Source organism: Tursiops truncatus, chromosome 12 (genome assembly GCF_011762595.2).
Source record: "Tursiops truncatus isolate mTurTru1 chromosome 12, mTurTru1.mat.Y, whole genome shotgun sequence".
NCBI classification, from domain to species: Eukaryota; Metazoa; Chordata; class Mammalia; order Artiodactyla; family Delphinidae; genus Tursiops; species Tursiops truncatus.
Window position 1 is genome coordinate 63,134,472 of NC_047045.1, and position 23,826 is coordinate 63,158,297.

The 23,826-nt window shown below is 41.6% G+C and overlaps 1 protein-coding gene across 11 annotated transcripts in view; it reads right to left on the reverse strand.

Moving 5' to 3' along the window:
• The window catches only part of IL20RA (interleukin 20 receptor subunit alpha), a 55,380-nt gene extending 32,842 nt beyond the window's left edge, over positions 1-22,538 (reverse strand). For 3 of the 11 annotated variants that reach the window (XR_012324864.1, XR_012324865.1, XM_073789651.1), the window contains exons 1-2: positions 21,963-22,538; positions 2,894-3,029 (exon numbers count right to left, since the gene is read on the reverse strand). Coding sequence is in view for 9 of the 11 variants with exons in the window: in XM_073789651.1 (XP_073645752.1) it covers positions 2,894-3,029; positions 21,963-22,074 (248 nt within the window). In the remaining 2 variants the exon portion in view is untranslated. Of the gene's footprint in view, positions 1-1,624; positions 1,777-2,893; positions 3,030-16,362; positions 16,574-21,962 lie in introns of those variants that run through there. The other 8 variants (XM_019951734.2, XM_073789655.1, XM_019951732.2 and 5 more) reach the window with 6 other exon arrangements.
• Between the last annotated feature and the right edge of the window lie 1,288 nt (positions 22,539-23,826).

Here is a 23,826-nt window from a genome sequence, read left to right on the forward strand (position 1 = left end):
TAATGATGTTCATGCATGTCAAAAAGTCATGCGGGGCCCTCAGTGGTCTCTGATTTCTGGTAATGGCAGGAAATATTTATCAAGTGCCTATTATGCGCTTGGACTGCTGCTTAGGATTTGAAAGCTTTATCTCATTTAATTATCATAATAACCTTAGGAGGTAGGTACCGTTATTTCCATCCCATTTTACAGATGAGGAAATTGAGGCTCAGTGATATTAAGGGAGCTGCTCAAGGCAGTCTGACTAGTATAACAGGCATATCTGGGATTTGAACCACTTTTCCCTGATGCTAAAGCTTGTGCTTTTAATGCTACACTCTATTTTCAGCATTAAATTCTTTGGGTAGATATAATTTAAACTTTTGTTAAAATTTCATTTTTTGCTTAGAAACAAACTTCACTCAAAAGTAAAAAAGTATAATATGTAACCTGCCCAAGGCTACCCATTTAGGTTCACAGTCTGGCTATGACCCCAGGACTGTTTGTCTTCGGAACTGAGCCTGGAGCCCTGTCAGTGACACAAACTGCCCTGTATTCCTGCCCACTGTCCACATTCACAGGCATGTAAGAACTCCACCATGGCAAGTTTCTTTTCAAATATTCTTTTTTGAAATTTATGTAATCTAAATTATCTACTCTCACAGAGCAGTGATTACTCTCTCTCTCTTTTTAAATCCTTTTCTGAATCACATAAACACATAAAGAATAGAACAAGCTCCTTGCTCCACCTAATGAAAAAGGAGACAAGGACACACTCATGAGCCATTTCTCCTGGCAGAGTGATGCCTCTTCCCTAAAATACTGGTTCCTGAGAAATTCTTCGGCAATGAGAATGAAGTTCTAGATAAATGAGGTCATTGTGAGTAGCAGCCAAAGTCTTTCACTGCCTTTAATGGTCAGAATTTTCTTTTCTTTTCTTTTTTTTTAACACCTTTATTGGAGTATAATTGCTTTACAATGGTGTGTTAGTTTCTGCAGTATAACAAAGTGAATCAGCTATACATATACATATATCCCCATATCGCCTCAGAATTTTCTTTTCAAAGACAAAAATGATGTTATTCTTTTTTGTAAATATGGTACAGTTTTTAAACTCAGGCAATCAGAAAAGTATAACCGAGAGAGAAATAAATTACCCTGAAGCCCATTACCCTGAAACCTTTGGTACACATGATTCTGCACATCTCATTATGCTTATATGTACCCAGAGGAATGATTCAATAGCTGAATATGTAGACAAAAGCTAGGTTATGCCATACTTATGATTTTAATAAAAGTAGTAAATTTAACTTGATTCAAACTTTGAAGAAAAAGAAATTAAAATGAAATGAATCACTGCAGTTCAAATGTTTCATCACCACATGAGATATTAGTTCTTAAAAAGATCTTTTAAATTAAGAAAATTGTGTATGAAAGATATTGAGAGTTCACTTATTAAAATGATGACATATTTTCATTTTGGATCACATATAATGGCTTCATGCTACAGAAGTCAGTACATATACAGTTTTTCCCCACCTTCTGGTTTGTTATATTATTGATAAGGTTCAAACATTTACAAGAAAGTTCTGTAACCATATTTCCCATCACTAGTCTTAGTTCTACATTTAGATAGTTTCAATACCTGCTCCCTTTTTGCCAAAATCTTGTCATTTCTAAGTTCGTTTAGGCTCATCTTTATCCCTCTGTCAGTTGGATATCATCTTTAGTTAGTGTTCCCTCCCCACCACAGCCTGCAAGAAGGTCTCAGGGGAGTGACAGTCCAAGTTCAACCTGCTTGAAAATACAGAAAATATATTTGCTGAACTTGGTAAGAGTCTTAGGTCACACTTATTTTTCCCTCAGAAGATACATCACTGTCATGAACTGAGTGTTGCCAGATAGAAATCATTGCTTTTGCTGTGACGGTCATAAATCATTTCATTTTCTTCAAAGTTAAATAACTTTACCAAGATATGTCTTCCTATTATCTTTATTAAATTTTCCTAGACAGAGCATGCATTTACGATATGCAATTCCAGGTAGTCATTATTACCTGTTCAATTATTACTACCTGTTAGCTATAATAGGCTTTTCATCTCTATATAACATTTTTATTTTCCATCTTCTTCCTAAGTTCTGCCACCGTGCTTTTTAAAAAAGTTATTCTTCTTGTCTTAGAACCTCTTCTTTGACTGTTATCCCTTCTTTGAGGTTTACCATTAGAGAACATGTTGTTTATGGATTCAAACTATGAACCATTATTTGTCTGAATTTTTCTTTAATTTCCATGAGAAAGCTTTCAGGAATGTTTGACTTGTGTTCGTTTTGTCTTTCTCCCTTTCAGTAATTAGGGATAGGTGTGCTGGATTCTTTGGGACAATTACTCTTTGAATGGAGCCAGCTCTTTATTAAATATTAGGTGAGTGGGTATAGGAGTGAGGATCTAACACACACCCACTTACCACTTTGCATTTCTTCTTGATTGCAATGAGCGTTGAGCGAGAGGTGAAAAGTGAAAATGTCCATTCACTATTATCTTTAATAAAAACTGTGAGTTGTACAGAATTCTGCCCTCAGTTTCACTTAAAAATATCCTATGATTCTAATAAGTATAGATGTTTCAGAGGTGATGGATTTCCTTGTTTGCTCAGCCACAGAATAACGTTTTGACAGACTTCTTTTCTCCATTTAAATACCTTCTTCTTGCCTAAGTACTCAATACTCTGTTTCCATGAAGAAACTGTTGTCTAATTTAATCTAACAAAACACAATGAGACAATTTAACATGAAATATCTAAAACCTTTCTTTTTCCTCACTCATTTAATACAATAGATGGTTTATCTTTGCACAATTAATAGGAGTCTGAGTCTTGTGCTTATAAATTAGCCAAAACGAAAAGAACCAACTTACATGAAATACTGCACAGAATAAGTAACTTCCACTCCTTGTAGGCCCTGTGGTGGGTTCCACTGTAGGATATTCTTCATGTTTATAGATAAGAAGGTTATATTTGTAGGTTTAGGCAGACCACCAGAGACACAGGAAACTGAAAAAGGAGTAGAGAGGAATTGAGGTCTTAATAGAGAGAAAGGAAGACCTAACATGTGGTAGCTGGTCTCCAGATATGGCCCCCAATGAGCCACACCTTCCAGTACTCATGCTCTGTGTATTTCCTTCCAAACTGAACATGGGCTGACCTCATGGCCCTCTTTAACCAACAAAATTGATACTGGGACTGAGCCTTAACAAGGCCTACGAGCTTCCACTTTTGTCCTTTTGAAAGCCCTGAGCTGCCATGTAAAAAGTGGGCTACTATGCTGGAGAAACCATGTCAAGAGGCCATATGAAGAGGGAGAGGTTCGGCTGTCTCAGTGTCCCAGCTGAGCCCAGTCTTCCAACCAAGGGGCCAGAATGAAGCCACTGTGGACATTCCAGCCCCATGTGCCATAGACTGAAGCTTCATGAGAGGCTCTGAAAGAGACCAGCTGAAGAACCATCCAGCTGAGCCCTAGATAAATCCTCAGAATTATGAGAAATTATAAAATGATTCTTTTAAACCACTAAATGTTGGGGCAGTTTGTTATGCACCAGAAGATAACTGAAACAATCCCTTTATTAGATATAGAAATAAAATTTAGGATAGATGTCACTGAAAGGCCAGAGACTGGAGCTGGGGTTAGCTTTACTAAAGTATATAATAAAGAAATAGTTATAATAAGAACTAATGAAAGAAGACAATTTATTTAATTAAACACTGATATGCAGGCTTCCCTGGTGGCACAGCGGTTGGGAGTCTGCTTGCCGATGCAGGGGACACGGGTTCGTGCCCCAGTCTGGGAAGATCCCACATGCCACAGAGAGGCTAGGCCCGTGAGCCATGGCCGCTGAGCCTGCACATCTGAAGCCTGTGCTCCACAACGGGAGAGGCCACAACAGTGAGAGGCCCACGTGCTGCAAAAAAGAAAAACAAACAAAACAAAACAAAACAAAAAAACACTGATGTGTTCACCTAACTGTGTTCTAAGAAAGACTGTATCCTAGAGGATTAATTTATAGAAATCCTCTGTAAAGGAATGATAAAAAATGGAGAAACTACCAAAAAATTAGAAAAGAAAAGTGAAGAATAGTTTCTTATAAAAGAAAATAAAGACGATCCTTTAAATACAATAAATGAAAAAATTCTGTGGTGATATGAAAGAATCAAAATATTAATTTAAACTACTGGAGAGATCCCAAAGTCCTGAGTAATAAATAATCAGATATTATGAAGAACTTATCATAAATATGCATATTCTAGTCAATGAATTTGGAAAATATCAAATTTTGATATTTCAAATCAAACAGGAAATAAAACTGAGCTAAGTCACTGAAGGCTGGTCTAATTTTGGCTAACGTTCAATAACTCTTGTATAAATCAACTGAGACTAATGTCAGAGAAAGGAATTAGCTTTATGATTATGGTAATCCTTGGCTAAGATTAGCTCTATACAATGTATTGTAATCCCACAAGCCAAATGAAAAGAAAGAAAAAATTCTTTCCTTTGGATTTAAACTTTACAACGTAACATGACCCTGATTCTGAGCCAAAGTAAGCTCTTTAACACGTGGCAGGGTGACCGAACTATAAGTGGCTGAGTTTGCGTTCGGGCATGTGTGCGAGCATGTGCTACATTTGTAACGACTCCTACTTTTAACCTTGCTCATTGTTTTTAATACCTCAGTTTTGTTTTATTTTATTTAATAAATTTATTTATTTATTTATTGGCTGTGTTGGGTCTTTGTTGCTGCGCACGGGCTTTTCTCTCTAGTTGCGGCAAGCGGGGGCTACTCTTCGTTGCGGTGCGCGGGCTTCTCATTGCGGTGGCTTCTCTTGTTGAGGAGCACGGGCTCTAGGCACACGGGCTTCAGTAGTGGTGGGACGCGGGCTCAGTAGTTCTGGCTCGTGGGCTCTAGAGCGCAGGCTCTGTAGTTGGGGCACATGGGCTTAGCTGCTCTGCGGCATGTGGGATCTTCCCGGACCAGGGATCAAACCCATGTCCCCTGCATTGGCAGGCGGATTCTTAACCACTGCGCCAGCAGGGAAGTCCTCAGTTTTATTTCAGAGAGGGAAGTTAAACACTCAAAGAGAAGCTCTGTCAACTGGTCACTGTGTGGGTGTGTGTGTAGGAGCAGTAGAAAGGACCTCTAAAGGATGCCACCTGCCATCAAAGTGTCTGTCTTTGATTTCTATTCTTCGAACTCCTTGGAACCACTGCATATCAACTGGTATTGGCTTTTTCTGGAGCTTATATATAATGAATAATTATTAATGATTTAATACTGCTCTGTGCTATCACTAGGTTCTAACTTTTAATCATATTTTTAAGACAAAACAGAGAACTTGGGGAAGCAGCACCATGAAGTATAGTATTCCCCAACCCTTCAAAAGTGGGGAACAGGGCTTCCCTGGTGGTACAGTGGTCGAGAGTCCGCCTGCCGATGCAGGGAACACGGGTTCGTGCCCCGGTCCGGGAAGATCCCACATGCCGCAGAGCGGCTGGGCCTGTGAGCCATGGCTGCTAAGCCTGCGTGTCCGGAGCCTGTGCTCCGCAACGGGAGAGGCCACAACAGTGAGAGGCCCGCGTACCGCAAAAAAACAAAACAAAACAAAACGAAAACAAGTGGGGAACACTGTCAACATAAACAATTCCTAGGATCTTTCCAGATCTAAAATGCTGTGGTTCTATATTTTTAGATGACACTAACACGTAAAGAGTGGTTAGCATCTTGTAAAAACTAAATTAAAATAGACTGTGTATTATAATATCGCGACGGAAGACATTACCAAAACATGGCTCCACAGAACTAACTGAGAAGGAACCAGAATAGTCTGATTTGTGGCAATTTGTGTTCGGAGAATAAAAAAACACAAGTTATCTTAGATATTATAATCCAGGCATATTTTCTCAATGTTTATCTATACAAAGGTTTATCTTCTACATTGGTTTCTGTGTGACTTTTAATATAAGTAAACAACAGAATTCTCAAAATGCCTAAAACATACCCCCAAATTTTTAAAGAAATAACTTGGAATAAAGTAAACGGACTGCTCATTTTAATTTTTTTTTTTTTTTGCGGTACGCGGGCCTCTCACTGTTGTGGCCTCTCCCGTTGCAGAGCACAGGCTCCGGACAGTGAAGTAATCCATTTGAAATACAAATAGGCCCGTGGCTTCCACTGCATAAAAGCCTTAGCCTTTTATGAGAGGAAGGAAGAAAGATGGGGGCAAGAACAGCACTGGAGAGACCTGTGAGGCTGCAGTTGCAGCAGCCCCAGTGAGGAAGGCTGAGCTTGCACCGAGATGCTGGCTGTGGACATGGAGGGTGAGGTGGGCGCAGCTGGGAGCTCTCTTTTCAAAGTAGAAACAGTATCCCCTGATGAAGCAGAGCTATGAGAGTCACATCAGTAAGAGAGTTGCTGTGTTCTGAAAGCTAAATCAACAGATGAGGATTTATCAAGAAATATTTGCCCTTTTGATGATGCAAAAGAGTGATAAAAAATAGAATTAGCACTTTGTTTTTGAGGAGGAGAAACAGTATTTTAAAAAGAACAACTTATAACTAGTATTTCCTTGTGGTGTTTTCATCTTCACAAAGTTGTAGGCACTGTTTGTTTCCAGTTTGGAAAACATAAAGAAAACACTCCTGAATAAATGTTCCAGTTGAGATAAGTCATTTTCCTAACCTGCCAGTATCGATGAGATAATTTAACCAACACCAAAGAGGAAATATGTCACACCCACATTGATATCAGGAGTCATGTGCCAACTCGTGGGAAACAAAAGCATTTTCGTTCGCATAGATTGATGGCCTGGAAGTACAGCTCTGATCCTCTGAAAGTCCGTCCATTTAATATCCCAAATCACGAAGCTGTTGGATTAGCACACATAATTTTATTTCTGGGAGTGCTATACCATTACAACTTCGGTTTGGTACACAAAGTTCTCCATGGTCTGGTCTGGCCTCTCCTTTTGTAATTCTGCCAAATGCACTATGCTCATTAGTCACACCAGATCCCCCACAGAACCCTAACTAGCTCTGCGTTTTTTATGCCTTTACAATTCTGGTACCCTCCTCCTATAGTATCTTTGGGAACTAAAAGATGCCTTATTTTTCCATGTGTACCTCCATTTAGAGTACTGGGTTGCACTATGTTAATGACGTGATTACGTTGTGATGTTGTGGAGGGTGTGCATGGTCTCCCCTAAAGGGAGTGGGCATTCCTGACGACAGTCACTGGGTGGGAGGCTGGTCTTTCAGGAGAAAATGAAACACAGAAGATCTCAGAAAGGGACAAGAACTCCAGGCTCCCTTTGAGCTTCCCTGACCGGGGTATGGACATTGGTCAATGGAGGGAGACTTGAGGGGGGCCCCCTTGGATAATGGGTATTTAAGATGGCTTCTGCAAACTAGTGGTTCCCAGTGGGGAGGTGGGGAAGGGCAGTAGAGGGGTAGGGGATTAAGAGGCACAGACTATTACGTATAAGATAAGCTACAGGGATATATTGTACAACACAAGGAATATAGCCAATATTTTATAACTATAAATGGAGTATAACCTTCAAAAATTGTGACTCATTATATGGTACACCTGTAACTTATGTAATATTGTATATCAACTCTACTTCAATTTAAAAAAGGAAAAAAATTAACCAATGAACAACAACCAAAAAGATGGCTTCTGTCCTAACAAAGCTGTGAGGGGACAGCAAGAAGGGGTCCACTTAATGAACTCCTAAGGAATGATGGGTTAGCTATAGCCTGTAAGTCATGTCATTTAGACCTGTGTTCCCTTTCAGTGTTTATCTTCCTCTCATTATATCTTGGCCTTTGGGAAAGTCTTCTAGCCCAGCTTCATCTATGTTATAACCCCAAAAAGAAAAAGTCCTCTATCTCCTCTTGGGTCCTTCTAGTAGAAAGAGAATAAATAAATGGAATTTGAAATGGGTAAATCTTTGACAACTTCATTAGTGGAGTTTTATAAAATGTGGCTGCTACATTAGTTCCAAGAATTACCTTATAGTTACCTTTCTGTAGGTGGAATGAAATAGTATGTGACATTTTCTTAATGGCCTCAAAGATAATACTAAGGTCATCATCTTAAGTATGTTGCAGTTTTAATTATATGCCTGACAGTAAAAGGTATTTCCATTTCATTATACTGTGGGAAAAGTCTATGCATAAATTAGTGCCTGATGAACACTGGTAAAAAGTGGTGAGGTTTTCGGAGTGAACTCACAAAGGGTAATCAGGCTCGTGGTTACCCAAACCTCTCTCTTCTGGGTCTGAGGCTTTCTGAGTTTCCCATTATGGACAGTATGCTCATTCACTCCTGTGGAAAACCATCAGACAAGAGGCTGAACCATCAAATGTGTCCACTTTTGGGGACTTCCCTTTGGGGCCATTCAAGTCTCTCAAGCTCATGATTAACAAGGGAACCTCAGCATTGAGGAAGCCCTGCCCACCTTTGCCCAGAGAAAGTCTCCAGCCCTCCAGCCCCATCTGTCTTTCTGAAGCTAAGCAATGAAGGCATCACTAGGCTCTGAGCTGTTTGACCCTGGGCACCATGTCTTATAAGATTCTTTGTATCCCCAGTGACTCTCAAATAAATACTTTTTTTTTTTTTTTTTTTTTTTGCAGTATGTGGACCTCTCACTGCTGTGGCCTCTCCCGTTGTGGAGCACAGGCTTCGGACGCGCAGACTCAGCGGCCACGGCTCACGGGCCCAGCCGCTCCACGGCATGTGGGATCTTCCCGGACCGGGGCACGAACCCGTGTCCCCTGCATCGGCAGGTGGACTCTCAACCATTGCGCCACCAGGGAAGCCCTCAAATAAATACTTTTGAACTGAACTAACCAGGGACCACTGGGCTCACATAAATTGTAGAGAAAGGGCAGGACCTGGATTCACATGAGCATCTGGATGAGGGTGACACAGTCTGAACCACCAAACCCTGATAGCTTGAAATCACCCCGGGAAACTTACACTTTACACAGGGGATTAGCACAGTCAGAAGATACTCAACAGATGCTTTTTAATGAAGGAAGGGCAGTTCATGGCAAGTGGTTGCTACATCTTACAAGTGCCTTTCAAAATAGGAAAATACCTACTATGCTTGTAAGACCAAAAAAAGAAAAAAAAATCACCTCCTGAATGAGTTTTCTGTTGTGGGAAATGGGGTTAAAAACAATCGATGTACAAGAAGCACCAGAGGGTGATTAATCAGTTTCAGGAAGCAAAAGTTGGATATATCTCATCCCAGCCTCCACGAAAGGAGAGCCAAACAGTGTCACTGCCTTCAAACAGATTAAATATTGTTGTAACTTCATCATGCTGAAAGGAAAGGCATATTTTCTTTTGTCTTAAGTTATCAATTGTCTCTCCTGAAAAATATTAACTCCTCTTTCCTCTTTTCCCCCTTGACATATATTACATATATCAAGTGCCCTTAGAAAGTGAGTCATCTAAACAACACTTGAAATGTTATTCAGGAACTATTTACCTGAGAAAATATACTTAACTGTCTTCTGTAAAGGAGCCAGTACGGTTTGATGTTAACGTTAGTTCCTCTGAACTCGATTATCTTCCTCTACCAATCCCGCTACAATTTCTCTAATTATTTCTTTGCCCACTTGCTGCTGTACTTGCATACTGCCTCTGTTTTCTCTTAATAGTATACTGAACGTTATATAGGGCACTGCCACCGGCCCTATCTCGCTGGCTTCTAATAATTGTTTACGTGAGTAGGTCAGGCAGAAGTTTTAAGAACAAGAGTTCTAGAGCCACACTGGGACCTACTCCCCGTTCTACAGTGTACCTAAGCTGTGTGCCCTGAAGTAAGTCATTTAGCCTCTGTACTCGATTTCCTCATTTGTAAAATAAAACAATCATATCATCTGCCTCATAGGCTTGTTGGAATGATTAAATAAGGTTCCCAAAATAGTGCCTGGTACAAAGAAAGAGCTCAATAATCATTAGTTCAGTATCATCCTCCATGGTTACTATTCTCCCTTTATAGCTGATTAGATAGAGGGCCAGAGAGGCGGACTGATTTGCCTGTGGTTATTCGGCCATCTGGAAGCTGTTTGAGCCCAAGTGCTCTGAGGACAACAGGGTTCTCTACTAGGACACTCACTTACTGCCTTTAGGGAACGCTTCGAGGAGCAGTGCTGTGGGAAGAAAAGATTGCATGGTCATTGGAAAGTGTGCATGTTACAGATGACTGCTTCTAAGGAGATATATAAGAATTTCAATGGGGAGTTCAATTCTTAAAAATGCAAATGCTTCATATGCTGCTTTTCCCTATCTTTTCTCAGTGTGAATAAAAATATGTACACACACACACAAGGAATTCAAGGAGGAAAACCCTAGTATTTCTCCTTCACTGAAGTTTTTTCTGGTGGAAAGGTACTTAGTCATATCATTCATTCAACCTCATTACTGGGCACCTACTAGAAACAGAAACTGATAGTTACTAGGGTCAGTGGCAGACAGAAACACACAGGAGGCCCCGCTCTCACAGAGCAGATATTTTCTGAATCTGGGACACAATCCATCAATACATGCTTTCCCTGCCAGGTATGTGAACTTTCACATGGATGAGCGATATGTAAGTCATACATAAAAAGCATGTTATTTCTTTATAGCCACACCTCAGTAAGTCAATCTATGTGCTTAAACATGTTTTGGAATATTGCTGTTGATGCTTGAGAGCAAGTAGGACTTTAAGGTTGAGACTACTTCTTAAAATAAATACACTGGCATCTACCCATCAAAAAGAGTGTGCATTGTCCTAGCAGTTCCCTTGGGAGGGTTTATAATTATTCCCTGGTACTGCTCAGCTCTGGCATCTGGGGCATGCTTCCTTTCAGCTACAACTGTCTTCAGCGGTTGCTTGCATACATGCAAAAAATTCCATCTCATTGTTTTTTTATAGTCACACCTTGTTTTTGCCCAACATAGCACTTCTTACTTGATTACCCAAGTTGGTCAGAAGTGGCTTTGAATGCTTTTGAAAATTAAACCACACCTCCACGATGAAGGTTTGCCACTTAATGGCAAACCTTAACCTGACCGATGCATACAGGTTCTATTGAGAACTCTGAAAAAAGGAGTTTAGGAAATACATTGTGAGATTTTTGTGCACAGCCTCCTAAAATGTCTATTTTGAAGATGCCATTATTAATTTGAATATGTTGGTCTCGTTGTTAGAAAAGCAGTCCCACTTCCTTATGTCATCTCCTGTATGTATGTCTTCCCTTCCCTTTCCCTTTCAGACTTGCTTTTTGAGGCCAGGGACTTGATTTTTCTCCACATTTTGTGATCTCCAAAGTGTTTATCCAAATTGAATATCATAGTAACTGTGGAAAAATAGATTCAAATGTGGGTTGGAGTCTCTACAACTTGATAACTTGCCTCAGAAAGGAAAAGATAAAAGAAATAACAGAGTCAAAGACAAACCATTTGAAACCACTAAGGTATTGGAAAGAATAGCTGTTGGGAACTCCCAGTTCCATCACTAGGTGTTTACTAAGTATCAACATACATCGTCCACTTTATTTTTCAAATAATTTTCATAAATCATAGTACTTCTTTATATCCTCACATAAGGAATGTGATGCTTCCACTAACATCTCCATCACTTGAAATTTTCAGAGAGAAAATCAAGATAAAAATGTGAGAAAAAAATTAATAGAAAAAGTAAGAGAGACAAAAATAATGACTTAGTGGAGATTTGGAAGTAATTAGTAGTATTTACTTCTCTTGGCCGTCGATTGGGATTTTGAGGCAAACGAGGTTGAGAGTGTGATCTCAGACTTTGCAGTCAAACAAGATGAAGACAGAGGTGTACAGCAGCCCTCAAGACCACTGTCAAAAAGGTGCAATATTTTTCAATAGGTTAACTCTCCTCCACAGTGACAAGTCCATGCTTTGATGTTTTTGATGGTGACGGGGGCTCGGATCACACCTCTTCAGGGTTGAATTAAGCCTCAATGAAGTTGTGTAACTAAATGTGATAAAATGGACAGGGGATCCACGTGCTGCGCGGGGCTCGCTGAAGATCAGCTCTCTGAGGTGGTTATCCTACCACAAAGATATTAAAACACACTGGTCAGGATAAAAGCAGAGCAACGGTGAAGAGGCCACCCACGAAGAGCCAAAGGCTCTGACGACACTGGAACCTCTCAGAGAATGGATCAATGAAGACATTCCCTTTGCTCTTGCTGTTAAAGCTAACAGAGCCTTCAAAGGACTGTGTTGATTCAGGAAGTGAGAAAGTGCGCCTCGGGCACCAGCCCTCTAGAAAACCACAGCTGTAACAAGGGAGCCTTTTGATACCTGTTTGTGGTTGGATTCAGTGTTGCACAGAGCCGCAGACCACAGTGACCTGTTGAAGCTGTCAGTGACCTTGAGGTCGGGCTGTCCTACAGCTGCAAAGCTCCTTACTCCCACCCACCCGGCAATAAATACCATTGTCAGAAAAAAAATCACCTGTTTCATAGGATTCTGCTTTTTGCTGTTGGGTTTTGTTGGTTGATTTGTAGTTTTACAAGAAAGAAATGTAGGTGGGAAAAAGGAATGTTAACTACGTGGTAGTTTATAGATAGAATATGCTTAGAGAAGGATTTAACTTTATTTTCTTGCTAGCATTTTAAATGCAAAATGTAAAAAGTATATTGGCAATTCTCATAAGTCTCACTTTCCCTTTTCATAGGAAGCCCTGCCTGACTCCTAGATTAGATCCGTTGCCTTGCTCTGTGCTTCTAAAGAAGCTTGGTTTCCTCAGTTCTGGCATTTATACTTTGATGTAATCACCCGAAGTTAAAAGCTCCACGAAGAAAGAGGCCCTGTTTTCTTGTTCACCTCAATACCGAGAACAGTTCCTGATACGTATGAATGAAAGATATTGAATAAATGAAAGAAAGAATGAATAAATGAAAAATGCTCAAAAGAAGGTTATTTAAAAATCACATTGTGTCAAGTTGTATTTTAACTTATGAAAACTCAAAATGAATGTGTGGGGTGTGAAGGTTAATTCTTTTTCATTAACTCTGACCATCTCAAATACCTCATTCCCCTAAGTTATTTGCTCCTAAGGCACATGTGATAGATATTCTATTTTGCACCTAAAAACTATCAGCAAATTTAAAAAATAACAACGTAAAGCATTCGGTAGGATAATTCAGAGGACCTTTTACTTCTTTTATACTTTCATCTAAAATGGCGGAGGAGGGCTGACTTGGAGTCACGTGGACAGTCAGCCTCAAGTACGAAAATGGTCCATGCTGGAGCAAGGGTGAAGATTTTGCAATGAACGTGCCACGTAGAGCAACAGAGATGGAGGTCTGACGAGAGTGAACCCCTCTGCTGAAGAAATTTAAACTCCACCATCTTTATTACATACCCATTGACGTTTCTCTCCTTTTTAAAAAACAGGTATAATGAACATACAACGTGTTAGTTTAAGGTGTACAACATAATGATTCCATGTTTGTACATATTGCAAAATGGTGGCTATCTTTTATGTTCATGTTATGGAAAGTACAGGAGACGACTCATCTCTGCCCTTTACATTCTCAGGAGAGCCTTTCAGACGTGAGACTTCTGCAAAGGTTTCCTTTTGGCAGTGGACAAAGACTAATAAATGCGTTGAGGAGGAAAACTGCATGGGGTTGAAAAGGTAGCTTTTCGGGCTTCCCTGGTGGCGCAGTGGTTGAGGGTCTGCCTGCCGATGCAGGGGACACAGGTTCGTGCCCCTGTCTGGGAAGATCCCACATGCCGCGGAGCGGCTGGGCCCGTGAGCCACGGCCGCTGAGCCTGCGCGTCCGGAGCCTGTGCTCCGCAACGGGAGAGGCCACAACAGTGAGAGGCCCGCGTACCGGAAAAAAAAAAAAAAGAAAGAAAAGGTAGCTTTTCTCCACTTTAGAAGCCAAGCTCAAGTCCTGCTCACTGCCCTACAAGCCGCTGAGGGTGTGGTAGGTGTTATAAATTCAACCGTGGCCCCGCAAAGAAATATGTTGAAATCCTAGTCTCCAGTGCCTCATAAAGTAACCTTAATTAGATATAATGTCTTTATAGAGGTAATCAAGTTAAAAAGAGGTCATTAGGGTGGGCTTCAATCCAACATGACTCGTATCCTTATATAAACGGAAAATTTGGACGCAAAGAGAGACATGCACAGAGGGAAGATTATGTGAAGAGACAGAGAACAGTGAGTGAAGGCAGAGGATTGGAATGATGCTCAACAGGCCGAGGAATGCCAAGGATTGCCAGCAACCACCAGATGCCAGGAGAGAGGCGTGGAACAGATGCTCCCCTACAGCCTTCGGAAGGAAGCAACCCTCCCAACATCTTGATTTCAGACTTCTAGCTTCCAGAACTGTGAGATAATACATTTATGTTATTTTAAGCTACCCAGTTTGTGGTACTTTGTTATGGCAGCCTCAGGAAAGTAACATAGTAGGTGTCTGTTCCTTGTATCTTTCCTCGAAAATGAACACAATGTTTATTTAACAGAAGCGTGAATGCTTTAAGGGCTGCCAAGTAACCTGGAAGTAAGGATGGAGGGATTGAAGTAGGAGAAAAAAAAAATGTCTGCAAAGTTGAAAAAGAGGAAATTCAAATGGCGGAAGTAATGTAAACAAATGCTTCAACTAAGAGGATACACTTGCCAAAATATCTCATATCACCAAAATACAAATGTTAATGGTATGGAATGGAAAATTTCAGGGGGCTGGATTAAAGGCATACATGTTGAGACTCAAGAAGTATAAGGAAAACTCCCTGACATATCTGTACAGGACAAGGTTTGCCCATTCTCTGTGCCGGGGGGTGGAGCTGGAGTTCGATGATGCGGTGCATAAAGTGATTGGAGAAGCTGAGTGGAAGCCATTTTGGCGTCTCAACGTGCACTGTGGTGACCACCACACTTGAAAAACAGAACTGATTTTGAATAGATAATATTTGTAATCAATAAAAATTTCCTTTCCAGAAGAGTCTCCTTAATTGCGTTAAAGTCCACCGTGACGGACATCATGTGCTCTAGATAAAACATCATACCGGGCTTCCCTGGTGGCACAGTGGATGAGAGTCCGCCTCCCAATGGAGGGGACACGGGTTCGTGCCCCGGTCCGGGAGGATCCCACATGCCGCGGAGTGGCTGGACCCATGAGCCATGGCCGCTGAGCCTGTGCGTCCAGAGCCTGTGCTCCGCAACGGGTGAGAGGCCACTACAGCTAGAGGCCCGCGTACCGCAAAAAAAAAAAAAAAAGAAATCATACCATACTTCTATTCTCTGTATTCTGAGAAGTAAAGAGAAAGAAAATCGCCTCCACAAACTGAAATTGTATTAATATGAAATGCTGAGTTTAAATGAGGGGTCAAGGTCTGTGTCTTATAGGAAAAGACAGCAAAGGTAAAAAGGGAGGGTAACTTTTAGGCATCAGGAACCCTTTGTTCACCAGGAAACTGATGCTGAATCACTTAAGGACCAACATGCCAGGGGCAGTGATTACAATCTGGCAGACCAGCCATGTCATCATGATCTACAGTGAGTGTGCCTGAGAACTTACAGACAATCTGGAACACACACATACAGAAAAGACCAGGAGAGAGAGACGCCTGGCATGACACAACTGGGGAGGTGCTTAGCTGAGACGAATGAAGACAGAGGAAATGTGATGGTTGCAGTCAATGAGCTGAGCAGCTTGTTCTGCATGATTGCATCAGCTTAGAGTGAGGACCAACAATGTGACAAGATGAGAGATCAAGACCTCAGCTCGTTCATGGGAAGAACATTCTAGTAGCTGGAAGTCTACAACGACAGGACATCCTGTCTTGGGTGTCAGGTATCAAGTTTCTTGTGATGAGAGGTGCTCCAACAGCAGATAGGTAATGACTCTGAAGTTATGTTGCAGGGAACATTCACAAGGGAAGCAGTTGGACGGGATTTTAAGGCCCTTTCAAGCCTAGTTTTCTATATCAAAAGGAATTCTGAAAATAAAGCAGAGGAAGTATTTAATTGTATTGTCTTCAGCCAGCATTCTTTTTTAAAAAAGTTCTCTTGTTCTCCAATTTTATATGGAATTGACACATCTTGAGACAGATTATAGAGATTTAATTCATTTTTCTAGTATCACCTTTTGAGTTAAATAATCATAAATGTGGAGCAAGAAAAAGTAAAAATGCTGCCAGAACATCACAATCATAGCATAAAGGTAATGTTATAAATAAGATGAATAAAATGATTTCACTTCTTAAAATATATACTACCTTAAGCTGCAGTTAATACTTAGCAGTCTTTTTTTTTATCATCATGGAAGTAAACATGTCAAAGATACCTGGTAAAATTGTACATGAAGAAAAAGATGCAAGTAGAGAGTCATTTTAAAAGTATCATGCAGGGCTCCCCTGGTGGCGCAGTGGTTGAGAGTCCGCCTGCCGATGCAGGGGACACGGGTTCGTGCCCCGGTCCGGGAAGATCCCACATGCCGCGGAGCGGCTGGGCCCGTGAGCCATGGCCGCTGAGCCTGCGCGTCCGGAGCCTGTGCTCTGCAACGGGAGAGGCCACAACAGTGAGAGGCCCGCGTACAGCAAAAAAAAAAAAAAAAAAAAAAAAAACATGCATATAATGAAAGATGCCTTTTAACCAAAAAGGCAAATTTACGGAGTGACATTTGTGAAAAGCACTATGCCAAGCACTTAAAAATAGTTAATGTTTTATGCTCATAACGTTTTATGAGATGCTTCTACTAAAGTATTAGTTTTATAGCATTAATATTAAAAATTAAAAATATATGTTACTGCTTATTGTCTTTGTCTAAAGTTTAGGCTTAAATGCAAAATCTGCATCCTACCTATGGCTCTGAGTCAGAGCTGTATGGAATGGTGCACTCAGGGAACTGACGCCCCTCCTCAGCCCTACCGCCTTGGTCGTACACCATGCCACCTCCTGTGGGTAACAGATCTCCTTTACTGTTCTCTAGGGAGCAAATTCTGCCTTTCCTGGGTTTGTACTATAGGAAGCTGGATAAGCTACAGGCAGTAGGAGCACGTCTTCTGAAAGGGGAGGCTGGTGATACCTATAGCCACATGCTTAGATCTCAGGTATGTGATGCTCTCCAGACATGCTGAGGATGGGCTTCGAGCTGATCAATGAGGAGCTATGTAACAGCCAAGAAATGATAAATGTACACGCAAATGTACAAGAAATCCCTCATGTCTGCTCCAAAGGGAATGGGAGAGAAGCTGGAAAAGAGGACAAGCTTGTTTGATGGAAAGAACATTTGAGAAGACAAATCCTGCTTTAGCTGCAATAGAGCACCCAGATGTAGACCAAGTTCTTGACTTTTAGCATACAATATGTTTAATATCAGGTGCTTTCCTGCGAAGTTGAAGCAAGATGTGGAAACGATTTAGCCTTGATATGAATTTGGCCGGTAGAGTCAGGGCCTACCTTTGAGGATTACAGATTTGTGAAGCAGGAAAGACATATCCTGTTAAGTGAAAAAATGCTAAGTGGAAAAGAGAACCTGTAGTATGCTAGGTTTCATGTGAGAAAGAAGGGGAATATGAGAAAATACACACATATCTGTTCACTGGTGCAGAAGAAATACAGGAAGGATAAACCAGTAACTAAGGAGACTGGTTACCTACGGGGGTGACGTGGAATGAGAATAGGAACCAGATTGTAAGGATGATGAGGGGGCAACCCCTCTCCAAGTGTACCATTTGGTACATCTCTCTCTGACTCTTAAACTACAGTAATGTCTCACATACCCTTCAAATACTCCCAAATCAAGAAACAAAACCAACTAGCATGTGGGAAACCCCAACTGAAATACAAACAGTAACAAATGAACCTAACCTTATTACAAATAGACAATAAAGTAAAGAAGGTGAAAGAAAACCGGTCTAATCTAAGTAACTTTGGTCAACAGTATCTTGACTGGGTATTATAAAGCTAAAGACAAAAGAACTGTATATAGATGCTATAATCTAGTTAGTAAATGTCCTTCTCATAGAAGCATGGGTTAATACTTCTGAAACTCTAAACTAGAAATGAAGAAATAAGTAAATCTATTATAGATAATGATATCAGGTTTCTCACTGTTGGAGAAAGAAGCTACAAATAAAGACAATGAACTCTGTGCTCTTGGAATCACAGGTATCAGTGTAAGCTTATTGTCTTTTGTATACATAGACACATACATATAGATACAGAAATACAGATGTGTGTGGATGCCTGGGTTAGTATACATATTTATAACTTCCAGCTCTGTCCGCTGAGAGAGCCTAGAAACAACATTCTAGTAGCAATGAGTATGCCTGGCAACTAGATTTTGGTTTCTAGATCCTATTCTCCAGTAGAAGGAGCTAGAGCTCCCTGGGGAAGTAGCTGATTCAGCCCTGGGGAAGGGAAAATACAAAATGAACCTGAAACATTTTATGTCGCTAGAAAGCAATGAAATGCTTAAAAAGAATGGGCCTTGTTGAAAGGACATGGGAGCCAAACTAAAAGAGCTTTTAATGGCCAAAGCTGGAACAATTTGAGCAGCAAAATTAATAATAATAGTATTGGATTATAGCTCAAAGAATAAAGTAAATATTTATGAGTCCATATTGATATATTTAAGCAATTGAATAAATAAATAAATGGGGGAGAAGTAAATGCTCTTCTTTGCATTAGAATTCCAATTTAATAAATAGAGAAGGAAAAAATGAAATTAAAAAAATCACCATTAGGCATCATAGTTGTTGCATTCAGTATCCACTGATGAATACTAAATTAGTGGGTGTAAGTTTGAGGAGAAACAGGATATTTGCATGATCTCAAAGTATCTTCCCACAATGTATTTATTAATCAGAAAGTGAAAATAGTAACTATACAGTGAAAACCCCTGCAGACACCACCTAAACCAAATGATCAAGGTTAACATCGCCAGGAAGAAGACACATTGACATCATAAACCCTTTGATATGATGCGCTGGGAAAGACAACATAATCTCTGTGGTATTATTGCCCAAAAGGAATAACCTCACTCTAATCAAGAGGAAACTTCAAATGAACCCACATTGAGGGGCAGCCTGAGGAGGAGGTGATAAGAGCTCTTCAAAAATGTCAAAGACATGAAAGCAGAGAGGCTGAGGAACTGTCATAGATTGGAAGAGAGGAAGGAGACACAGCAACTAAGTGTAATAAGGACCCTGGATTGATCCTGGAACAGAAAAGGGGAATTAGTGGAAAAAAGGGTGAAATTGGAACAAAGTCTATAGTTTAGTGAATAGTGTCAATACTATACCAATGTTAATTTCCTCATTCTGAACACTGTACCACAGTTACGTAACATGTTAAAATTAAGAGAAACTGGGTGAGGGGTTTATGAGAGCTCTATTATTTCTATAGCTTTTCTGTAAGTCTCAGAATAGTTCAAAATTAAAAGCTAAAAAGAATAAAATAATGAAGAAAATTTAATTAGTTCACTGGGATAATTTGTGTGTGTTTGAAAAATATCCTGAAATAATTTCTCAGTGAAATAAAATACCTGATGCTGTTGTGTTCATATCAAAGAAGACACACTTCAACAAATACCCTCATTCTGTTAATTATAGTATATTAGTTCTAATAAGTAGAGATGCTGTAATAGACTGCATTCAAAAGCTCCAAACCTAGAGTTTGGCTCATTTGTTCATAGGCATAATAAACAATATTTTTTCCCTCTCTGGGGATTTTGGGAAGATCTCCTTGAAAGACGCACATTGGAGGTGAGATGCCAAGTCTGAATAGGAGTTAGCCGGGGACAGAGTGGACAGGAACTTTCCAGCACAAGGAACTGCAAGTATGAAGTCCTGAGAGGGAAAACGGTTTGGTTTGCTCTAGGAACTGGAAAAAGGCCAGGATAGCAGGAATTAAGTGATGTAAGGCTGGAGACACAGGCAGGACTGAGCCGTATAAGACCACGTAGGAGAATTCAGATGGAAGCCTCTGAAGGGCTTGAGGAGAGGAGATACATGACCTTGGAAAGTCATCTCCTTCCACTCTCTTACTGGCTTTAAATGCTTGTTTATATTATGCTGACCACGGTTCTTTATCTTCACTGAGGAATAAGACATGGGATTGGGCCAACAGGGCAGAGTTTGATAAACCACAGTGATAAACTTCCTAGTGAAACTTCTGTCCCTGGAGACATAAGAGAGTGAAGGTACAGATGTGTATCCCTCCTGCCTTGAGGGAGTGGCACAGACGTTCTGGATTCCTTTAAAAGTTTACCTGAAATGAACTACGAAGAACTTTCCTAAAATGTTGATGCCCCATTGAATTTTTTTTTCTTTCTCTTTGGATGTTTGGTATTGTACAGCCTGATCCAATCACAGAGTTGTGTGACTACGAACTTTTGTGCTAAAAGTTCAAAAAATTAAAGAATTCGCCTACTGGAGAATGGTAATGTCATATAACTATTAGAAGGTTCACACTGCTCAGCAGATATGGTGGCGGATCAATCAAGATAGAATAGCTCTCTCTTAAGAGCCAGGTATGTAACCACATACCATGTAACCACATATGCCTTCTCACCTGGTTTTCCCAGCAGTCCTCAGGGTGCCTGGAGGCCCAGAAGAGGACAGGAACTCTTTAAGAAGAGCTAAGAAAGTACCTGAGTCTCGTGGGTCCGAAAAGAGTTTCTTCTGTTTTGTTTTTTCCCCAATTTTGCTTTGAAGCCAAGAATATTATTACCTTCTAATGTCAGCCTCCCAACCCAATTAAGGAGCAAGCTTTATTTCTTTGATTAGAAATAGAAACAACTAAATTCATATCTGTTAGTTGAGGTTCAGTATCTGGATAGGTCAGGAGCAGATCTTCCCATTCAGCTTACCTAAGAATATTTATCACAAGACAAAAGAACTACAATTTCTGGTAACTTTAGGATTTAGAAGAGAAACTTTTTGTGTATAATGTCTATTGTCCAAAAATCTCTCCAAGATCTATATGCACACAATTCTTACCTTTGTAACTGTATTGAACTTTAGTAACTTTTTCTTTGACTACTAAGGACACCGCAGTTTCATGAACAACTTTCTTCCTGCATTCACTGCTATTGTTCAGCTCTGGGATAAAAACATGGAAGCCTGGATCAAATCTGTACAAAGCACAGTATTCTGGGAAGTTGTGTTGCTTTAACTTTTTTTTTTTTTTAAAAAAGGAGGGTCCTAGATATCTTGCTTTTAAAAAATTTCTTTCTCTCATACACCAGAAATGCAGAAGGAAAAAAAAAAAACGAAATCAGGTTAATGAATCATTCTGGTTTACTGGATTCCAGATGGTAGAGAGTTAACACTTAAAACCAAAAAGCCTTGAGTTACCTATATCATGGATCAGTTCAAAGTTTTGTTACTTGCAAAAAAATCAAAGAGCACATATATGTACAAGATCAAAACTGCAAAGGAAAAAAATGACGTGCCCAGAAAGATCTTACTTTAGAAACGCTGCACTTTCTAGCTCCGGTTCCCTCAAAGCCCACTCTTTCAGGAAGTTTGATTTTTAAAGCGCAGACATCGCCTCCTTCCCTGGGGTGCTCTGTTGAAAGGCTACAGGTCTGTGCGGCCACGGCTTGGGTGGCGGGAACCTGCGACGTGCCGGCGAGTGCAATGCGAAAGGTCACTGTCACCGACCGTAAGTTACCAGCTGTGGGGACCGCTCGGAGCGACCACCGTCAACCTTCCTCTACCTCGCCCGCAACGAAAAGTGTGAAACGCGGAGCGCGCAAACTTGACCCTGAATCCGGCCCACGCGAGGCAGCGGCGAGTTTCTCCCTGGGACTCCAGGGCTCCCGGCGCTGACCCGCGCTCCTCCCGCTCTGCGCGCTTGAAAGCGAAACCCGGGGGCTGGAGGGCCTAAACCAGCCGGAACTGGGCGGTCGTCGCGGCCCCGGCGCTACCCTCCTACCTGCCCGTCCCGTCGGCGCGGCCACCAGCAGCAGCAGCAGCGGCAGGGCCGGGAGGCCGGGTGCCGGGGCCCCTATGGCAGCCGTCTTCGCTGGGGGTCGGGGGGCGCACATGGGCGGCGGGGCCGGGTCACATCTCCGCGGGCGGCCGGTAGTGTCCGACGCCCCCTCGGGCCGCGGGCGGTGGGAGCGCGGCCTCCCCTCGGCGCCCCGGGCCCCAGCTCCCACTGCGCGCCGCGCTCGGGTCGGCGGGGCGGCCGGGGAGGCGGAGTCGCGTCCCGCCGCAGCCCGGGCCGGACGCCAGGGAGAGGGGAGGGCCCGCGACTTCTAGTCGCAGCTCCTCAGCCTCGCTGCTCTGACAATCTGAGACTCTCCACCGCCGCGACCAACGAGATTACTGCTGCAGGGAAAACCTCCCTCCAGTAAAGGGAGCGTGAGCCACGCACACTGAAGAGTGATTCTGGTCTTCGGGCCTGATGGTCATTTCTGTAAAACTTTTGAAATGTCCGAGTTCAGTGCCGGAGGAAGAACGGATATTTATTTCTCCACACACTGTCAGTCACTCTGCCATCCATTGTATTTGATTCCATTGATTCCATTTAATCCTCGTCATCTGCAATTAGGCATTGTCCCATTTTACAGATGAGGAAAGGGACACTCAGAAAGTTGGGGCGTCGGCCTGAACTCCCACAAGCCTGTGAGCAGTGACGCCCGGATTTCCACACAGGCTTGATTCTAGGTCCCATGCTCTTCATAATGGGAGGGCGGGGCTGAAATTAAGAAATGTGCTGAAGAGTCACAGATATAGAAAACAAATTTATGATTCGCAAAGGGGAAAGGGAGTAGGGGAAGGGTAAATTAGGAGTTTGGGATTAGCAGATACAAACTACTGTATATAAAATAGATAAACAACAAGGTCCTACTGTATAGCACAGGGAACTATATTCAATATCTTGTAATAACCTATATTATATCTCTCTATATCTGTCTATCTGAATCACTTTGTTGTACACCAGAAACTAACACAACAATGTAAATCAACTCTGACTTCAGTTAAAAAAAAATGTATTGAGGGCTTCCCTGGTGGCGCAGTGGTTGAGAGTCCGCCTGCCGATGCAGGGGACACGGGTTCGTGCCCCGGTCCGGGGGGATCCCACATGCCGCGGAGCGGCTGGACCCATGAGCCATGGCCGCTGAGCCTGCGCGTCCGGAGCCTGTGCTCCGCAACGGGAGAGGCCACAACAGTGAGAGGCCCGCACATGGAAGCAACCGAAGTGTCCATCAACAGATGAATGGATAAAGAAGATGTGGCACATATATACAATGGAATATTACTCAGCCATAAAAAGAAATGAAATTGAGTTATTTGTAGTTAGGTGGATGGACCTAGAGTCTGTCATACAGACTGAAGTAAGTCAGAAAGAGAAAAACATGTACTGTATGCTAACACATATATATGGAATCTAAAAAAAAAAAAAGTTCTGAAGAACCTAGGGGCAGGATAGGAATAAAGACGCAGATGTAGAGAGTGGACTTGAGGACACGGGGAGGGGGAAGGGTAAGCTGGGACGAAGTGAGAGAGTGACATGGACATATATACACTACCAAATGTAAAACAGTTAGCTAGTGGGAAGCAGCTGCATAGCACAGGGAGAGCAGCTCGGTGCTTTGTGACCACCTAGAGGGGTGGGAGGGAGGCAGACGCAAGAGGGAGGAGATATGGGGATATATGTATATGTATAGCTGATTCACTTTTTTATAAAGCAGAAACTAACACACCATTGTAAAACAATTATACTCCAATAAAGATGTTAAATAAAATAAAATAAAACCATATGTGGTAAAGGACTGTTTGCCTCCCCTCAG